The 13527-nt window shown below is 38.0% G+C and overlaps 1 protein-coding gene across 1 annotated transcript; it reads left to right on the top strand.

The window, feature by feature from the left end:
- The first annotated feature begins 4652 nt into the window (after window positions 1–4652).
- On the top strand, window positions 4653–12869 carry LOC131331372 (O-fucosyltransferase 31). Its single transcript, XM_058365279.1, has 10 exons — window positions 4653–4998; window positions 7394–7456; window positions 7564–7645; window positions 7798–7868; window positions 8017–8105; window positions 8200–8403; window positions 9720–9987; window positions 10681–10908; window positions 11477–11674; window positions 12121–12869. The coding sequence occupies exons 1-10, from the start codon at window positions 4846–4848 to the stop codon at window positions 12328–12330; spliced, it is 1566 nt and encodes a 521-aa protein (XP_058221262.1). The 5' UTR covers window positions 4653–4845; the 3' UTR covers window positions 12331–12869.
- Window positions 12870–13527: the final 658 nt, after the last annotated feature.

The following is a 13527-nucleotide window of genomic DNA, read 5'->3' as shown; positions in this document are numbered from 1 at the left end:
CCCGAGAATGTAATGTAGGGTGCGCTAGTGTTTAGTTTTAGTTTAATTTAATTACTAATTAGTTATTGTTAACGTTGTTTGCTTGTAGAGTGTTCTAGTTCTGTTTTATAGGTAAATCGCCAAACAGGGGAGTTTTCGAGGCGTAAGGCATGTCATTGCCCGAGCAAAACCAAAATTGGCCAAGGCAGAAGCCGAATGGCCAAGGCAGAAGCTGATTTGCCTGAGCAGAACTAGATTTGCCCGAGCAGAATGCCCGAGCAAGAGGCAGGCAGCCAAGGCAGAATTCTGGGTTAATGCAGTCGGCATCGATGTCAAGTTCTAAGGTCCATCGATGCCGAGCCCCTTAGTGGTCCAGCCCCTTAACCACCTCGGCATCAATGGGATGTATTGTGTTACATCGATGCCGAGCCCCATAGTAGAATACTCTAAGGCCGTTGCCATCGATGCCGAGGAACTTAAGAGCGGATTTTCTAAGCATCTTGGGAATATTCCAGGCGCGGATCTTCAGGATATAAAAGCTTATGTCATTGTTTTGTAAAAACAAGTAGATAGATTCAATAGTACAATTTTCTAGATCTAGATTAGATTTCATTGCAATTCCAATTGTTCTTGTTGTTCTTCATTTTTTCAGCACTTATCTTTTAATTTCCTATCTTAATTAGTTTAGTTTTGTTATTATTGTCTTTATTAAAGTTGTTTCTTTACTCCTGATCTATCTTAATCTCTAATTTTCTTCTAGTGTTGCTTTTCAATTATGTTAAGTAGATTTTTGCTTGCTCTTATCTCTCTAGATATGGGTGAGTAGTTTTCCAAGGTTAGGTCATGGGGTGATTAGCACCTCATGGCTCGGGCGAAAATTGCATTTTGCACCCAATAAAGCTTTAATCTTTGAATTGAGAATTGATGTGGGGTTCGGATTTGTTTGTCAAATCACCGAGGTGTTAACCTTTTTGATCATGTGTAGGTGGGAGCATCGCCTACCCACCACACATAATGCTTAGAGCTCTGTCGCTCGAGGTATTTGCCAAATGAATTTTAGAGCTAGCTTGGTTCTCAAATCATTTTATCTTCCGATTTGAGAACTTTAATCAAGTATCTTAAATTGTGTAATTGGTGAAGAGTGTGATTTAGCTCGAGTCTTGAGTGTTAATAATTCCTAGACCTAGCCTATCTTTTCTCTAGTTAATTCGTTTTTAATTTAGACTCTTATTTCCACCGTTTAAAGTAAAACAAAGTTGGCTGTCTAAAAGCCGAAAGCCCTTACTTGCATCTACAAATCCGACCAAGCCATATAATTATTCCCTTGGGTACGATCCCGGATTTTCGGTTTATTATGCTTCAACCGACGTGTTAGGCCCTATGCTTGGGGTATTATTCAAGCCTTCAATCAATGTCATAGCCTTCCCTCACTTGTCAATCCAATTTTAGGTCAAATACTAGGTTATCATGAAGGATTTTTGTCTAGTCTTGTCCTAGGTTGATGTTGCTAGTTATAGCTAAAATTTGGCTCCCTCTCCTCCCCCCTTGGTCGGCCCTCTCTCCCTCTCTTTGTCCCATGGATTTTGCTCCATTGTCATGTCATTTCAAGCCTTCAATCAATGTCATAGCCTTCCCTCACTTGTCAATCCAATTTTAGGTCAAATACTAGGTTATCATGAAGGATTTTTGTCTAGTCTTGTCCTAGGTTGATGTTGCTTGCAAGAAAGAACATAATCAAAGGCTAGGTTTGTACTTTGGAAGGCTAGAAATGGGTTGGCATGGTCATAAATAGACTTAAGGCTATAAGGTAACTTGTTGTAGTGGACAATACACAAGCACACACACACACACTCTCCCTCCCTCTCTATCGGCCTCTCCTCTCTCTCTTTCCCTTTCGATTTTCTCTCTCTCTCTCTCTCTAGTCCAATGTGTGTATATATATATGAATATATAACTACATATATGGTTATATATGTACTTAAAGATTCTAGGAAAGTAACTTTGGTGGGCAATTTAGGTTTAGGCCTATTGATCTTAGGGTTGCATGCATGCATGGCTAGGCTTGCTTCCAAAAGAAGCAACATGATGGGTATGACTTGTCTTGTCCAAGTCATTCATTCATTGGCAAGTCAAACGTCCATTAACCAAGGGATAATAATTCCCCTAACATTTATTAGCCAATGGTTAAAGAAATAATGATGGTAGGTATGGGCTTGAATGACCAATCATGGGGTATAATGATTACCCCTAAAGGTCTAAGGGTTCAATTAGGTTTGGGAGGGGTTCATAAGGTTCAAAGATGGTCAAAAGATTCAATTAGGGTTAGGCAAATGTAACTAGGTGAATTGATAGTCTGGTTCCTCCAACTAATTGGTTGAAAACTAACTTTACTAGCCATGTAGGGCTTTTAATCAAGAAATGAAATTTAAAGGACTAAAATCTAATTATGATGAATTATAGAAATTAAAAAGGAATATTAAAAGTAATATTAAGTAATTAAAAGAAATTTCAATAAATAAATGAAATTTTTATTCATTAAAAAATTCCGAGTCGTTACAATGATGGACTCGAGTCTATCTTGTGCGGTTTTTGCGGCAGCTATATAAATTGCTTGGTCAGAATACATCCCACTTTTGAGAGCAGCCATACACCTAACGTTGGAGGCAAAGGAGGAGTATTAGAGAAAATCTTGTTCTTTGTTTCTTGGATTATTCATGAGATCATAGGATCTAGGAGCAAAGATTACAATTCCAAGAAGTTTCAACAAACATCAAATCAGTTTAGTTTGTTCAACTTCTGGTGGATTTCTGGAAAGGTATTAGAGTGCTTGTAGACTCAAGGCTCAGTTTCAGAAATTTTCTTAAAAAATAAGCAACTTATTTCATATTTTCAAACTCAAAAATAAAGTAAATGAAAAATAATTTTTCAATTTTTTTTTGCATCGTATAAAAGATCTCGATGAGATCTTCCAAAACAGATCCATATTGCATATTTTTAGATTTTAATAAGCCCATAATATTTGAGCTTGAAATTGCCTTCTTAAAAAATAAGGATTTTTTCTGGTTCCGGAACGGAGCCTCAAGGCCGTTGGCGATCAAGATCACTTGGTGCAATAAACGTGTTACTCGACAGGTGGTACTTAGAACGCTGTGAGGATTTCATTTTGATAGGTATATCTGTACCTGCACAATGGTTATAGTAACTTTATTCATTCCCATGGTTTTTACTCATTCTGGGTTTTTCACGTATATCTCTACGTTGTGTGATTGATTGCTTGTGTAGTTTTTGTTGATAATGTTACTTAGTGATTCGCATTTATACTGTTAGGAGTTTTTACACACTATTAGGAAACCCTGTTTTTTCAGTAACTTTCTATAAAATTTATCTAATTTTGTATGGTGGATGTAAATTCTAGAGTCATGTATCGATCTGAATGATTTCCAACTTTCTTATCATAATCGAGTAAGAGGTTTGGTTTAAAGCTAGACTTGGTTTTCTTTGTTCCAAAATTTGCTGATCCTTTCTTGAAATTTTACTATATTTAAAAATAATAATTATGAGCATAATTTTTAATTTTTTGTTCTAATTCAAAAAACTAATTTAAATCTCTAAATTAGTGTAAAAGATTTAATAAATTATAAACCAAAGTACTTTTTTCACCATTGAACAATGACACAAGTTTCATAAAGGAAACAACATTTTCGATAAGTATTACTACTTTTTCTTTTTGTTCTTTTTTCCCTCGGAGAAAGCTATGCTTACCACTGATCTACCACTCTACTTCCGCATTGCTCTTTATTTTCATGTTATCTTTGTTAAAATATTGTAACTTATCCCAGGAGCCTGAAATACATACATATATAGGTGCTGGTTTCTGTAAAAAAAAATATAGGCGCCAGTTCAAGGGACAAAATATTTGACACAAAATTAATCGAAGCCCCACACGAATAATCGAAGCCATTCAATTTGTTTAAAAGATGTTTTTAAGGGGTCGCGTAAAAAATCAACTCTTTTGAATATCAGTAAGAGCTTGATTGGCTCATTTAACTTTTTTTTGCTCAGCGGCTCATTTAACTTTATCTTGTAAAATTTGACAAGAATCAACTAAACGAAGCAATTAAGCCTTTACCATTACCCGAATGAGTTGATTTTTCACAAGAGCTATTAAAAACATGTTTTGAATAAATTGAAAGGCTCTGATCATTTATGTGAAGGTCCCATGCAAAACTTTTGTCAAATGTTTTGTCCCTTGAACCGGTTATACATCACCTGTTGCGAAAGAAGAAAAGGAAAATTCTGTAAATCAAAAGGTCCTAGCGGGTTGCTGTCTTATGACTTGGATTGGTTCCAAAGGTGGTATATGAGTTCTAATTTCAAATATTAATTTAATTTTCAAAATATCTAATCGTAAGAAATTGGAGCTAATTTAGCTAAATAATCCAAGTTTGTCTTTTGTCTTTATTATACTTCGTATTTTTTCATATTTGTTTGTATTGAGTCAATTTTTTGTGAACTATCTCGATGAGAAAAAACGAAAAAATCAATGATTATGATCGATGCTCAATTTATTTTTAATATAATTTAACACGAAAAAAAGAAATAAAGGGAAAATTTAATTAAGAAAAAAAATTAAATTATGGAAAAGAAAAAAAAAAAAAACCCAAACGGCTTAATTTACCGGGACTGATGACTCGACTCCTAGACCAAAAATGGCGGTCTCGCCTTCATTCCAGCTCTGTACTCTCTGTTAGATTAGACTCTCCGATAAATCCTCGATAGAAGACCAGAAGGCGATCGATCCAATCCCTTCTCAGTCAGATGTGATCCACGAACCTAATATACAATTGGTATCTATGCATATATGATATGCATTTGCAAGTACTACAAGATATGAGGCCAGACAGCCATAACAGCCAGACTCGCAGACTTGCATTGGGGAGTCTTTTGGTGCTTCTGTTGCCTATTTTCTCCCCCAATCTCTTCACTCCCTTGGGCCGCGCTTCGCCCTCCCTATTCTCCGTACGTCTCTCTCTCTCTCTGTAAAGTTTTGTAGTGAACCCTAATTCTCAAGTTAACTAGGTTTGAGTGTAATTGTAGTTGCGAGGTGCATATGGTGCTTGATATACATCTGTGGAGTTAATTCCAGAGAATTATCGTTGGCCTATGTGGAAACTTTTTGTCTTTAACTCAAAACCAATTGGCAATGAGCGGAGAGGTCCCGACATTACATGGATGTGGTTTCTTTTTCTTTCTGTTTTTGGTACATGACCAACCGAGAAGAAGCCAGGGCAAGGGGGATAGCCTTGGACGCAGTGCAGGAGAAGCTAAAAAGAACAATCAGCCCTTAGACAAACAACAAAGCAGAAACACGGTGGGACTGCCTAAGCACAAGACCTTAGTTAATGTCTCATAACAACATTAGGCAAATCCCAAGCATACGCAGCCTAATATTGTCGCAAGAGGGGGTGATGTTCCTTACAACCACACAAGCATGCTCTCACATCTTCACAGATCAGCCTAGAGATATCCTTGCCCATTTGCAATGAATATCCTTCTGTTTCTCTCTCTCTCTAGACATGATATATAGCAGCAGTAAAAGCCAATTTATAAGTAACATTCATTGTACCAAAAATAAAATAAAATAAAATCATCATAGAATACCATTTACAATTTGAAAGGCACCCCTCCATTTCAGCTTCCAAATGCATAGCTCTTGTAGAAAACCCAAACCTATTGATCGCAGATGTTCAAATATCACCAGCAAAAGAACAGCCATAAAATAAGTGGCTATGAGTCTCATCAGCACTGTTGCAGAGCATGCAATTTGCTACCCCAGCGATGCCCCATTTAACAACCTATCCCAGTAGCCAGTCTTCCCTGAAAGGCCATCCACTGGATAAATGCTCAGCTAGGATTATGATGTTTAAACCCATGGGGTGGTACTGATCCGGACCTCCTTCTGGACCTCTGAGAGTGGATCTGGATTGACTGAACCTCCCTCTTCTTGGATCTGCAAGACAGAACCTCCATTAGTTCCTGACCGGCCAAGGTCAACCAGGAGGAACTCCGATGGCTATGTAAGTCTCAGTTGAAGGAGAGGAAAGTACAGAGCTATGTGTGAATGCACTGAATGGTGACGGCGTACCTCTTAGAGCTTCTTACTGTACCTCGTATGGGGAATCACTTGCCTTAGCCTCCAAGTTAGCTCGTGCCTCTTGTGACGTCACTAATTACAGCCTCGCAGTTTGACGTCATGCTTGACGATTGTCGAGCGCCATGTAGGTAGGTATGACCTGGCTGAACAAAGCACTTTGGCCTAACACCTTGTCAGGCTTGTGATACCATGCGGGCTGAATGGCCCTTCGGCCTCCTGGGCTTTAGCTACTTGGTTAATGGACTTCATCAGCCTAACAGGCCCATCTTAATATAATGGGTATGTGCTGTCGATCCGACCCACTAAAAAACCAAAACAATTTATGCCAAGATACCACTGCCCCTTCAGTTCTGGTTTCCCAGGTGGATTTAACAGCGAATTCCCTAGAGCTACTAAGGGACCAAATGATTCTATCTTCTACAGTCATATTGGGGGACAGATCCTCAGGGTATTCCCAGATATGCGGTTTCTTATATGAGTCTAGACTGTGTTTCATGACATGTGGCAATGTTGGGTAAGATGTCAGATGTCAAGGCTTTTTTACTTTTTTTTTTCTCTTCAATTTGTGATTGAGCTTCCATAGGTTGAAGATCTACTAATGAACCAACACAGTTAAAAGCTTAAGCTGTTAAAGAAAGCCATAAAGGGTTAAATTTTGTGTGCTCAACATCGCACGCCTTGAAGACGATCATTGTTACATTATTCCGTTTATCAATGGTCATAAAGTTCAACCTTGATTCCCTACCTTCATTTGCCCACAAGAAAGGATAAGAGAGAAGTTAGGGTTGCCTCCATAGTGTAGTTACTTTATATGAATGCATCCTTGAGGTTCTATTAGCTTCCAACTTTGGAAGTAATACTTGCACTGTGGCAAAGTATCGAAGTGTACAGTGTACACCCTAACCTTGATGATATATGCATTAAGTGTTTCCAACTTTCAATGGTACTTATTTTTTAGTGTTTACACATTTTGATTATCGAAGTTGCAAACTATGAAACCTTTTAGAGTGACGTTAGTCGGAAAGAAAATGAAATCTGTCTTCCACTTAGCGTCCATATTCAATTTTTGGTGACAAGTTAAATCTTGTCTAAAATAATCCCATTTCAGTATTGCAAATGTAAGTGGTAGGTGCATTACCAGGCACTTCATTGTATAATAACAACCAAGTGTATTCAGATTTAAGTGCTTTACCTGTGTTATAAAACAAGGTCTTACTCTTTACCTTTTGTTTATATAACGAAGGAACTGTTGCATGGCAGGAATGGAATGCTCCAAAGCCTAGACACTTGCGTCTGCTACTGGCTGCTTTAAATCGACAAACTGTGAGTAGGTGCCAAGTATCTGGTTTTCTATTCGGTGAGCTTTTCCAGATCCTAGACTTTATCAACATTTGTGCTAAATTTGCATTATTCTTCCTTTTTCCTTTCAGTCTGACCAACAACAGTCTGACCTTTGGTCTCCCTTGGCCAACCAAGGATGGAAACCCTGCGTTCGATCTACAAACAGGCCTCGTGAGTGCCTTCAAACTTGTACCTGCTCATATATTGCCTTTCGTGATATTTGCTAGATAGTTTAACTATATGTAGTTGAGGTGAGATTTTTTGGAATTGGCATGGTTCCACATCAATGAAAGTTTCTCATGACTCATAAATGTGCTATGTAGAGTTACCAAAGAAATCTCAAGGGTATATCCAAGTGTTCCTTGATGGAGGCCTGAACCAACAGAGAATGGGGGTAAGTAAGTTTTCGTGTTGCATTGGTTTTGTGCAAGAATCAGTCACAAGAATGATTATGTGTTCTGTTAACAATTTAGTGTTTTTGCAATCTTTTTTTTGTTGAAATCGTGTTGCATATGTCGCTTACTTTAGTTCATTTTTGAAAGATATGTGATGCAGTCGCTGTTGCTAAAATTTTGAATGCAACACTAGTGATCCCACACTTGGAAGTGAACCCTGTTTGGCAAGATGCAAGGTATAGTATGATTCCAGCCAGTCTTTGCTTACCGCATTAAGTTATCAATCTGCAAAAGTTGGCTACTAATGAAAACTCATTCATTTTTCTGCAGTTCATTCACCGAAATATTTGACGTGGATCACTTTATCAGTGCTCTTAATGATGAAATTTCTATTGTTAAAGACCTTCCTAGCCAATATTCTTGGAGCACCAGGGAATATTATGCTACAGGGATACGAGCCACTAGAATTAAAACAGCGCCTGTGCATGCATCAGCTAACTGGTATCTGGAAAATATTTTACCCGTTTTGGAAAGGTATCTGGTTGTTTCATTTGTATTCCTTAAGAGTCCAGTGAAGTGCATCTTTATACTCCCTTCGTCCTAATTTGTTTTCTCATTACGGGAATTCCAAGTTTTTATTGACTCAAAGTTTTTTTTGTTTTGGAAAATGTTTAAATTTATACCCTTTACAACAGTTATATAATAAGTTCCATTAGTATTTCCTTCAACTCAAAACTAAAGGGGTAAAATTAGAAGGTTGTCCTTTTGCGGTTGCTAATTTTGGAAAGTTGCAAACAATTTGGGACGGCTCAAAAAGGAAATACGAGCAAACGAAATGGGATGGAGGGAGTATATTCCTTCTGGCTTAATTGAACTGTCAAGTTTTATTTACTTTTTTGGCTCAGCAGAGATGTCCATCCTATTAAAGGGTACAACCTCATGGAGTTGATGATCTAATTTTCGTGGAACACAAAGAAGAGTGACCAATTAGACGAAATATGCGAGTTTGCATGTAGACTTTCCGATTCCAGCGAACAATGACAATAGAGCTTCAATCCGATTCAGTAAAAGGATTGAGTCTCATTTCCTATGTACAAACAACAATATCCAATTGTTGAATCAATTTCATAATCCTAACTTCCCAAGGAGCAGGAACTGCTATTTTAACCCTTCTCGGGGGCTTCCAGACTGTTATATTAGATCATTTTATTATTGTTATTATTATTAGAACTTACTCTATTGCCAAGGGTGGCCCCAAAGGGTTCAGAGCAATCCCCCAATATCAACTCAAGTTCAAGCCTCAAATTTCTATTTCGGAGAATAATATTGCTGTTCATATAGCATGTTGCTTGGTCATGCACGTGTATCAAAATTTATCTTCTGTAGACCAATTTGGTTTTCATATTGAACTGAAAAATCCTTCAAAGGACAAATTTTTAGGACTTGCTTTCTTTTTTACTTTTAAAAAAATAAGATCTTCGTTTCTGAAACCTGAAATTGCAAAAATGAAGATGAAACTCCCCAGGAACTAGATGTAGTGTGTGGGACATGCGATATGAAAGTGCAATGCAAAGTCCTACAGTACTACTGTCCACAATCAGAAACATAAAATGTCTGAAGGCTGTGAGAGAGACTATCTTCAACACATGTTTTTGACATCCTAATTCTAAATTGGATTGATCTACTGCTCATCTGATTCTGAGTTGCAACTATATTTCTTCTATTGTCTCTCTTTTTTTTCATATGTCGAACTTTTCGATTCTAGGTCTGCCCTGTGAAAAACTTGACACATTAGATGCTGCATATGATACGATTAATTTGACTTTCAAAGCTGTTTCTGACTGTTGCAGTTATGGGATTGCTGCTATAGCTCCATTCTCGCACCGTTTGGCTTTTGACAACTTGCCTTCAGACATCCAGCTCCTACGTTGTAGAGTCAACTTTCAAGCACTAGTTTTTGTTCCCCATATCAGGTTGCTGGGAGATGCCCTCATCAATCGTCTCCGGAGTCCCAGTAAGGCCAGAGTTAGTGGGGACAATCATCTCGATGAAAGATCAGATGTCCTTAACAAACAAGGAGCTGGAAAGTTTGTGGTTCTTCATCTTCGTTTTGATAAGGTATGATCTCTTATTATGTAGACTTTCTCCGCTAGTATTTTGAAGTCGTCTTTGTCTGATTAGTTACCTCTGGACCACTATGGGGATGCATATTGGGCCTTAGTAGTATCTACCAGTGCTTGGTAAGAACTGGAAAGCATGAGCTCTAGTAACTTCAGCTCCTGGTAATATATCTTCAGTTACCGAAATCTATGAAGTCTGCTGTAGATCAGTAGGCACCACATGGGATGCAACAATGCAACAATGCTGCAGTTGGCAACTACAGAAGTTGATGGGAAACTTTCTTGGGTCTTCGAGTCTTACTTAGAGAGCTGAAACCACTATTTTGATGTCCTGCTGTAGCCAATATTCATTACCTGTTGTCCATTGCAATTTTAATGGGGTACTTTCATAAGGATGCTGGTGTGTATTTCTGTGTCTAAGTGTATTTCTGTGTCTAAGTGACTCAGCATCGGCCTTTTTCCTCTTTCCTTTCATGTGTGTCTACAAATGTTTATGGTTCTTGAATCTGTGGATGGAAAGAAAAGTAGAGGGACTCTGCTTTATCAGGAGATGATGAAGTAGAATCTCTCTTTTCTCGTACGCAAATCCCTCCTCAAATCCAAGATCCAAACACCCCTACTGAGTAGTGTTGGGAAATGGATTTAATTAGCAGTTTTTCAAACTGTGTTTTACGAACTTGTCCTTGAACAGGATATGGCTGCTCATTCAGCTTGTGATTTTGGTGGGGGTAAAGCTGAAAAATTGGCTCTTGCAAAGTACCGCCAGGTGCTTTGGCAGGGAAGAGTCCTCAATTCTCAGTTCACTGATGAGGAGTTGAGAAATCAGGGTCGTTGCCCATTGACTCCCGAAGAGATTGGACTCTTGTTGGCAGCTTTGGGCTTCAACAACAGTACCAGCCTTTATCTTGCTTCCCATAAGGTTTGTCATATACTTCCACGGTACATAACTAATGTTTGTCTCATTCTTAGGGTCTTCACAAGGAAATATGTGGTTTTCCTCGAACCTCCTGGCTATGTTACATATATTCTTTGAAACGTGTGCAAGTATTTGTCTTGAACACCCGATACCTGGGCAAGGGTGTGATATGTCGGCCACCCGTTCCCCATTTAGACATTTCAGTCCTCTCTTTTTGTCACGATGAAGAAAAGTTCGCATTAGCTGATAAAAACATTTACAACCTGTCACACAAATGCGAGATAGAAATTCATATTTTTCTGTTATCCAATTTATTTTGAGTACAGTTCTCTATTACTCACTACATATTGTAAATATTTGACAATTTAGGATACAATAAGTGCTCAGGACATGTTTGCAAACCCGTACCTGACTTTAGACACATATCCCATTTCCTAAAATTCTAGCTTAGGACGGTCTGGTGCTTGGACATGCGTCCGCATCCTAGTGCATGTAACATAGCCTTATTATTCAAAATAGAAAATTTCAGAAACAGCTTGAGAACAGAAACAAAAACAAAAAATTTGTTCAGGTTTACGGTGGAGAAGCAAGGATATCTACTCTACGCAAATTGTTTCCACTAATGGAGGATAAGAAAAGTCTTGCTGCCACAGACGAGAGATCCAAGGTTGAAGGAAAGGCTTCTTTATTAGCTGCTGTTGATTATTACGTGAGCATGCAGAGTGATATCTTCATCTCAGCTTCTCCAGGCAATATGCACAATGCAATGGTGAGCACCCAATTAAATTATACGAATTCTGATTTGTTCTGCTAATCTGCAGAATAAGTAAAATCTGTATAGTGTGTTTGAATCATGGATTTGTGGAAGGTTTGTATAAGAGGAAAGGAAAAGGTGAAGGAGAAGGAGAAGATGAGGAAATAGTTGTCGAGAGATTTTCCATTAAATCTCTTGACAACTACATGATCCAAACACAGCCTTAGTCATTGGATTTTGGGTAGGCAGCTTCAATTTAAGTGTCCAACCCTATGGTAACTGAATCTTATTTTGGTTTACCCACTGTTGTGCTAGGATGCCAAGAATAATTCCGATGCTATGCAATATCTTGCATGTCAACTGAATTATGTGTATACCATGCAATACAAACCAAGTAAAAAATTTTCACTCAGATTTTACATAATCTCAATATTTTGTCCATCTTTCTTGTATTATTTCAGTTGGGATATCGAGCTTACAAGAACTTGAAGACCATTAGACCAAACATGGCGCTGTTGGGCAACCTCTTTATGAATAAGAGCATGGAGTGGGCACAGTTTCAGCAGTCGGTGAAGAATGGGCATAAGAATAGACAAGGGCAAATCAGGTTAAGAAAGGAGAAACAGTCTATATACACGTATCCAGCGGGCGATTGCATGTGTCAAGCTTAATCGGCATGAACACGAGCTTGTGAAGATTACTTTCATGGTTTTAAGGATTTGCTGCTCTACTCGTTTGTTCCTGATTCACCCGGTAAGATGGGAATATATGCTTCCTCATTTTGTCTACCAGATGTTCACTAACCCGGATTAAATTGTCTCTTCCTGACAGAATATTTCTCGTGGATTAAATAGTCTCTTTGAGATGTTAAACGTCATCCCAAATGTTGGCATGTTTATCCCTTTGAGTAGATGTTATGTTATTTCATTCTATTTCTCCAAGCAATAGGGGAGCCATTGTAATGGAAAGCTACATCTTGCAGTAGTAAGACTTGAACCAGAGTTTCACACCCAGTAAAGAGAGTTGTAGTCGTCTATCAGGTTAGAGCCTTGGGCATGTTTGATTCCAGGATAAAGGTGGTGGGATAAAGGGTGGTTCCACATGGTTCCTTCTTTTTTCATAGCCAGGCCCTTGTTAAGGGCCGGATTGGATAAGGATGGACTATTTGTATATTTAGGCCTCTTTCCGTTAAAAGATTCATATTTTTTAAGTACTTGTTTTTCGTTTTACAATACATGTCATTTTCTCACAATATATCAACTTTAATTCAAAAAATAAGTATTTATTTTGCTTAGCGGAATAGTATCCACGTGGGGGATTAACTAGAGGTGACAACAGTAATATGGTTTTATTCAAATCCATCCATTTATAATTAGCCCAAATTCACCCATATTTAAATATGGGTTCTAATGGTTTTATTCAAATCCATCCATTTATAATTAGCCCAAATTCACCCATATTTAAATATGGGTTCTAATTGGGTCAACTTAATAAACCCACTGATTTTTTGGGTTTAGATGGGTTGATAATGGGTCCAACTTAAAAAGCCCATCCAGTCTCCTGTCTCTCACTACAATCCAATACCCCCTTTTACTGGCCCCTTGTACAGTTGTATCTTGTAAGGAACATGTGCGAGACATAGGGTTGGAAAAATGATTCAGTGTTTTACATTTGATAGTTCGTAATACTCCGTATCTTGGATGCACAACTTGAATTCATTTGACCACTGTTTCGTTTCGACACCGCGTAAAATTCGACTACAATTTTTTTTATTTTTTTTTCCGTCTAAGCATCCAAATACCAACTCCTATAACTCAAAAATAAAACATAAAACTACAAGTAACAATACAAATAGACTCAGCAAGAAT

Source organism: Rhododendron vialii, chromosome 6a (assembly GCF_030253575.1).
Source record: "Rhododendron vialii isolate Sample 1 chromosome 6a, ASM3025357v1".
Lineage (NCBI taxonomy): Eukaryota > Viridiplantae > Streptophyta > Magnoliopsida > Ericales > Ericaceae > Rhododendron > Rhododendron vialii.
The sequence above is the reverse complement of the archived record's forward strand: the minus strand, read 5'-3'. Positions and strand labels throughout refer to the sequence as shown.